Source organism: Nanorana parkeri, unplaced genomic scaffold, assembly GCF_000935625.1.
Source record: "Nanorana parkeri isolate BGI_ZX_2015 unplaced genomic scaffold, ASM93562v1 scaffold237, whole genome shotgun sequence".
In the NCBI taxonomy this organism is placed as follows: domain Eukaryota; kingdom Metazoa; phylum Chordata; class Amphibia; order Anura; family Dicroglossidae; genus Nanorana; species Nanorana parkeri.
Window position 1 is genome coordinate 436,625 of NW_017306505.1, and position 7,505 is coordinate 444,129.

At 49.3% G+C, this 7,505-nt stretch overlaps 1 protein-coding gene across 1 annotated transcript in view; it reads left to right on the forward strand.

Annotated features, from left to right (window-relative positions):
* The window catches only part of COMMD7 (COMM domain containing 7), a 13,629-nt gene that overhangs the window by 3,666 nt on the left and 2,458 nt on the right, over positions 1–7,505 (forward strand). The window contains exons 3-8 of the mRNA XM_018556371.1: positions 686–739; positions 2,044–2,146; positions 3,516–3,572; positions 3,666–3,703; positions 4,059–4,149; positions 6,934–6,983. Of these exons, the coding sequence (XP_018411873.1) occupies positions 686–739; positions 2,044–2,146; positions 3,516–3,572; positions 3,666–3,703; positions 4,059–4,149; positions 6,934–6,983 (393 nt within the window). The remainder of the gene's footprint in view (positions 1–685; positions 740–2,043; positions 2,147–3,515; positions 3,573–3,665; positions 3,704–4,058; positions 4,150–6,933; positions 6,984–7,505) is intronic.

Here is a 7,505-nt window from a genome sequence, read left to right on the forward strand (position 1 = left end):
GCGAACGAGCACATATAGGCGATCGGCGGTCTATGGACCCGCTGATCGCCTATATGTGAAACACCCGGTACCGGGTGTTCGCATTGGACGGGTCTTTTCTGCCCGTGCGTGCCCGCAGATGCTGCAGTGCCGTCCGTCCGTTTTTTTACTACGGGCGGACGGCAAGAGGTTAAAATGTTACGTGTGCTGTAACGACAGTTTGTAGTTTTCATTGGAAGCCCTTGTGATGGTGACAACGCAGAAGCACAAATCTGAGACTGGCAGAATGTTGTCACCCTGTAACGGGAGGTGCTTAAATGAGCTTTCATGGTGAAATCACAAGGGATTATATTAATCAAAGCTGCAGATTTCAAAATATTCTGTATGACGTGGATATGACATTAGCATGTTAAAGACCCTATGGGATTTAAGTGATTGATTTTGCTGTACTTTTGGAGTCATGTGACAATCGGGTATAATTGCTTCTTGTAAAGCTCAATCTACTTCTAGTAATGATAGACCGGGGACAGAGATTTCCCTGAGCTCACTTATACGTTGGCCTGAAGGTCAGTAATGAGGGGATAATTGGATTATTTCTGCCTGGGGCTCTTCCTCCTCCATGTTTCCTCCTATTACATACACAGGAAATGAGCAGAGATCATCTATACATTCCCATCACTGACATGATCTGTTTTCTCTTCTGCAGCAAGTGGGCCAGCTCTGCAGAGTCATCTTTTCCTTTCTGAAGGAGCAGAAAAAGGTAATTTGTACTGAGCTTAAACGTTGCCTGGGATATAAAAGTATTTAAAACAGCTAAGGAGCTACTGACAGGACATAATCTGTGTGCAGATAAATATTTACTCCTGGGAGCAGATACAGTGAATGGAATCTATGACTGAATAATCTTTATTTTATAAGGGGCTCCCACCATCCCTGTGCTGAGTTCCCGGGTCTGTACATGTGCTGTGCCCATTATGAGGGGAAAGAATCACATCTTTTGCCCTGAGGAAGGGACCCTGCGTGGCCCCGAAACGTCGGCTGTTTGACTATTGTGACACGTATGTCCAATAAAAAGGACTTATCTATTTGAAATCAATCTGAGTGCTGGTAACCTATTCTTTCTACTTTGTGCATTACACGGTGCCATCCGTGGGAGTTACTGCAAGCACCTTATCTCTACTGGCCGGGACTGCTGAAAGGTGTGCGGAGAGCACCCTCACCAATTACAACCCATTATGAGGGGCTCGCACCATCCCTGTGCTGAGTTCCCGGGTCTGTACACCTGCTGTGCCCATTATGAGGGGCCCCCACCATCCCTGTGCTGAGTTCCCGGGTCTGTACACCTGCTGTGCCCATTATGAGGGGTTCCCACCATCCCTGTGCTGAGTTCCTGGGTCTGTACACCTGCTGTGCCCATTATGAGGGGCTCCCACCTTCCCTGTGCTGAGTTCACGGGTCTGTACACCCGCTGTGCCCATTATGAGGGGCCCCCACCATCCCTGTGCTGAGTTCCCGGGTCTGTACACCTGCTGTGCCCGTTATGAGGAGCTCCCACCATCCCTGTGCTGAGTTCCCGGGTCTGTACACCCGCTGTGCCCATTATGAGGAGTTCCCACCATCCCTGTGCTGAGTTCCTGGGTCTGTACACCTGCTGTGCCCATTATGAGGAGCTCCCACCACCGGGTCTGTACACCCGCTGTGCCCATTATGAGGAGTTCCCACCATCCCTGTGCTGAGTTCCTGGGTCTGTACACCTGCTGTGCCCATTATGAGGAGCTCCCACCATCCCTGTGCTGGGTCTGTACACCTGCTGTGCCCATTATGAGGAGCTCCCACCATCCCTGTGCTGGGTCTGTACACCTGCTGTGCCCATTATGAGGGACTCCTGGCACATTGTCCATAATATGAAATAAATAATCCAGAAGGGAGAGGTTTGGTAAGGTCTGGATCCCGGTGCCAGTGCTGTAAGTTCTCATTGCTATCCATGTAGCTCTAGTATTGGGAAGATTATGTTCATTTTCATGGTTTTCGGTGTTTCTGACACGTGTTCTGTTTATGATGCAGGTTGACCAGTTCACGTTGCAGTTAGAAGACTTCGCAAAGGACAACGGGATCAGTTTGGGCCCCCTGAGGAACATAGTGAGGAGCGTCCTGCTTGTACTGAATGGTGAGGCTTAGACAGTACAGAGAATGCTGGGAGTGTTCTGATTGGGTAGACTTGAAAGGCGCCAGTCTTGGATGCTGTTATGGCACATTCCACAACTCAGGAACAATGGCATCCCCCATGGACATCATTGGAGGGGTAGTGCTGGGACCCCCGGAGTCATCCTATAGGAATAGGAGTTGTAGTAGTATTTGGACGGGGTATCTGGATTCTGGGCTGGTAGCTATTCCAGGCCAAATGATTTCCACAGCTTTCTTGGTTTGTAACTAAATGGAGGCCATTGTCCAGATATTCATTTAGTTTGGCCCAGGGGATGGGCAACTCTGGCCCTCCAGCTGTGCTTTAACTACAAATCCCATGCCTCTGGGAGTCATGTCTGTAAAGGTGCCCATACACTGTGCGATTATCGCACGATAATCGCGGGAATCGTACGATTTTCGGCTAGTTTTTAGCATGATTGTAAGATCAATGCCGCACGGGCCGGTGTGCTCACGCGCACACTGCCCGTTCAGCATTGCGGTCATCGGAAGCCCACCCCTCAGCGGGGCCGGCTTGAGATGATCTCAAGTACGATATGCCTGTCCAAGATGGGCAGATCGTAAGTTTTTTTAAATTACTTTACAACCATCGCAAAGACTAAAGTCTTGCGATGGTTGTAAAGTGTATGGCCACCTTAACTGTCATTCTTGCAGTGCCTCATTGGAGTTGTAGTTCCACAACAGCTGAAAGGCCAGAGTTGCCAACTCCTGATTTAACCCTTTCTTGCTGCTGGCTCCCGCTGTCTCGTTAAGGGGTTTCAACGCAGACCTTGACTCACTCTGGTGACTTATCCTCACATGACGACACCCCCCCCCCACCACCACCACCACCGATTCTCAAAATTGTGCCCCTTCTTCTACAGCCTTCTGGCATATTGAGGTCGCATATCTCAGAAGGCTGCAGGAATGGGGGAAAAAGCTGGAGGGTGGACCCGGAGAGGCGAGTCATCATGGGCTGGCTGTCTGAACCCAGAAGAGACAGCTGGCTCCGGATGGCAGAAGAAAGATGGTGGCCTGTGTCAGCCAAGCAGCGGCTCGCAGCAGGTCAACACCGCATTCGAGCTGGAGGACGAGGGTAGACGAGCCCCATAGACTCTACCACACAGGCACAGCGGGCAGTAGGAGGAGTTCAGCACGGGATGTAAGCACTTCCTGGAGGCCATCTGGAGGCACCAGTTGTTTGTAAGTAGAATTCAGCGGAGGGGGTGGCGGCGGCGGGCTCTTTAAAGTCAGGGGAGGGCAGCAGATCGAATAATTACGCTTTCTATGAAAATTCACTATTGCTTTAAGTTTTCTTCTGCACTGATTACTATTTGTGCTCCTCTCTGATCTAGCTGCTCTGAAAAGAAACCTCAAAGCAGAAGAGCTGCGAGCCGACCTCATTGTCCTAGGTGAGAAGACTGTGAAAATCGTGTGTGTGTATATATATTATATTATACCCAAGTGTCTGAGACGTGTGCTGACTTCTCTTCTGCTGTACACAGGGCTCGATGAAGACAAGGCTGCCTATTTTGCAGACCAGGTGAGTGAATCGGGCCCCTGTGTATGGAAAATGAAACGGCCTTCCAGTAATGACCTGCAGCAGGAGCCATAGTGACAATGTTCCCTTCTAAGAGAACCAGCAGATCAATGTGTACTGTAGGAACGCTGGGCCCTTTGTGAGGATAGCTTGTTTGACATCTGAACTTTGTACCTGGGACAGGTGTCCCCATTGGCAGGTTTCTTCTCACTTCCTGCTCAGTTGACAATACCTGGTCCTTTTGGACGGGTCGTAGGAATGTCTGTTTTGATCCATCTACACGCTGACCTCTGTGGTCATGTAGGGTACATGATATGAAGTCACATACTTTTCATCTTTGTATTCCTTTTTATTTTAGTGGAGTCATGATGCAGCAGCGTTGTCACGCCTGGCGGTGGGTCGAACGCTCAGTATTAACCAGTTAGTGGACATGGAATGGAAGTTTGGAGGTGAGTCAATTTCACGCGATTGTTAGGCGATACTGCGATGTCACTGAACACTGTCAGCGCTGCAGCACAACTGATGAGCTCCTCAGGAGACCTGACTTTTTCTTCTACTGGAGTTCAGCAACACTTCCGGGTCTTGTCCCTGCCCCATCCTGTGATTGGGCAGTGAAAGGAGAAGCAGCAGACTGATGAGGGGAAAGTATCTTCCTGCGCTCTTTCCCTAAGGTCTCGTTCACACCTAGGCGTATTGCATATGCGCGTCTGTCGCACGTTTTTTACAGCGATTCGCGGTAAAAAGTCGCGCGACCGTTGCGCATTTCCGAACGCTACTTGGCTGTATCCCAATGGAAACGCGCAACAAAACGGCCCAAAGTAGTACCTGTACCTTGTCAGGCGTGGGCCGTTTTGTAGCGCGTTAGGGACGGGCGGAAATACGCCAAGGTGGGAACGAGACCATTGAATACAATGGGATTTATATTTTTGAGCGTTTTGTAGAGCGTTCGTCGAGCGTAGAACGCGCTACATAACGTTCAGGTGTGAACGAGGTCTTAACAGTATATGTGCTGTATGTACAGGTGGGTACTAGTAGTGACCACGGCTGGCTGCGTGAACAGTTTAGGAAGCACCAGCGCACCATTCAAAAAGGTATCAGCAAAAGTCCAACAAATTGCCATTCAAGTTACAAGCGCTTTCGGGGCCTCAAGGGGTCCCCTTCTTCAGGCTCCGAATGAATGATAAAGGGGACCCCTTGAGGTCCCGAAAGCGCTTGTAACTTGAATTAAGTGGGTTACTGGCACAATCACTAGCGAAGAATAAAGAAAAAAGTGACTGGAAGAAAATGAATGCGACCGTCACATCCAAGAGCTCATTCACACCAGCCACGCAAGGCAGTGTCAGCGCACAGACCAGGCAATTTACTATATGATGAAATGATTTTACACTAAAGCTCTGCATTTGACGTGAGCTAAATAAATCTATATTTTTTTGGCACTGCGCGTTGCAATACGCTACTCCAGAATACTGCAACACGCTGTGCGCAATGTACTCCAGTGCAGAGAGTTACAATGTTATTTTGAAACATTTTAAATTATTTTTTTTAAATGAGAACTATGAGGGGGGTGCTTTTCACTCACCTCATAGTTCTAGCCGACCTGTGACAATGAGACTGTCACAGGTCGGCTCAGTAGATCGGGAGGTGAGCGAACACATACCGGCGTTCGCTCACCTTTCGATCCTGTCACTGCAGAGAGACGTGACAGAGGAGGGGCTGGATTCCCCATAAATGAAGTGTGATGCATTGTAACACATCATGGCGCCCCTTCATAAAGCACACCAGCAGGAACACATTATACATATCCTGTTTCCCCGAAAATAAGACCTAGTTGTGACCATTCGGAGGGCCGGTGGTTGCATAAGGGGGAACTTGAAGAGCCGCAGGAGAGAATCAGCGGTACCAACAAAGCCAGCGCTAGAGGAAACTAGGCGGCACCGGAGGGAGCAGAGCCGCATAAGCCGATGCTTCCTCTATAGTGCCGGCGGAGTGATATCAAATGCACTGCGCCTGTGGGGAAACGATAGTGAAAGTGCGCTTTGTTCATTCTGGCCAGCGATTGGTTAGCAAATTGCTCTTGGAAAGGTACGGCACACCTGATTGCCTTGATCACCATATTTTTGTACATGAATAAGTGCGGATTGTTGTACATAAAAAAAAAATAAGACCTACCCCGAAAATAAGACCTAGTGTGTGTTTTTTGAGCCCCCAAAAATATAAGACAGTGTCTTATTTTCGGGGAAACACGGTAGCACTGCCGCACAACTGAATTGCTCCTCAGGCTGCTTCTCCATCTCCTAATGTTGAGCTCTGCTGTACAGGGACTGTAAGAAGGTGATACCAGGTCACATTGGGCTGCTTGCACTTGAAAAAAGATGTTTAAAGGAGAACTATGGGGTCAGAGCTTTTCCCCAGAGTTCTCTTAAGGGTAACGGGAGGACACAAACTAGCGTTCTCGAGTGACCCAAAGCTCAGTATACCGCAAGCTACAGCTCCCAGTATAGAGACGCCGCAGCCGGAACGGATCCAGACAATTCTGTCTGGATCCACCTAGCTGCGTGAGTGACAGCTGGCTCTGCCTATCTAGAGGCAGAGCCAGGTGTATCCGCCCCATCCCCCGTCCATTTCGCCAGTCTGCGCTGGAGGGTCGGACAGGGGAGGGGGGGAATCCCTGCAGGGAGCCGTGAGTGACAGTCACGGCTCTCTGTGCGGATAAATCGAGAAGTGAGCGAGCAACGGTATGTGTTCGCTCACTTCCCGATCTACTAAGCCGACCTGTGACAGTTTCATTGTCACAGGTCTGCTCAGATTATGAGGCTGAGTGAAAATCACTCGCCTCATAATTCTCCTTTAATGCTGTATTATTGTATACAGAGCTGCGTTAACTACTTTCTGTATGGAGCGACAGCTGTTGTGCATTGCCACCCCGACGCATGCTCCCGTGGTGGAGATTACAAGTGGCCATGCCAGCACATGTATTGCTCAGGCATGGTCCACCGCTGTCACCATCGGAAAGCCAGTCCAGATCAGCGATGTGCAGTTGATGCTGGAGTCAGGGCATGCAGATGGGAAGTGGCTGGAAGAGAATGGTGGAGATCAGCAGAAGGATGGATTCATTTCTTCATGTAAGGACATGGTTATGTATGTTTTATGTATTCCAAGTGTTATGTGTGTTTTATGTATTCCAAGTGCGTTTTCTGTTTCGGGGCTCTAACTCTGTGTATCGTCTCTTGTAGTTACTGCAGCCAGTAGTGAACTGGAAAAAGCAGGGAGCATTTTCTTGCAGGTAAGTCTCTCCCTAACCACTGGTGACTACCTACTGCCCAGCATTTTTCTTACTCAGCCATTAGACATCGCTGCCATATCCGTCCTTTATGAACCAATGCACACAGTATATGTAGGAATCCAAACTAGGGTTGTCACCTGTCCGGGATTCACCTGGACAGTCCGGGTTTTGAATGCTGTGTCCGGGTTTCATGGCACCAGGAACCCGGACACAAGATGTCAGGCAGACAGGGGCAACCAAAATTAAGATAGGGGTACTGGCCCCCCCACTGAAAACAGTCTCAACTGTGATATTTACATATTAATGGGTGGTTCCTTTTACACATGAATAAGCCACGACTCATTCCCCCCCCCAAAAAATATGTCCGCATGTCGCTAGAGTGTTCGGGTTTCGCTTGAAGAAAAGGTGGCAACCCTGATCCAAACGTTACACCAATTACAATAGTTTGGATACAACTGTATTCCATTAGGGTCAAGGGACATTCAAGTAGAGCAGCAAATGCAATTTGGGGGGGGGGGGGGG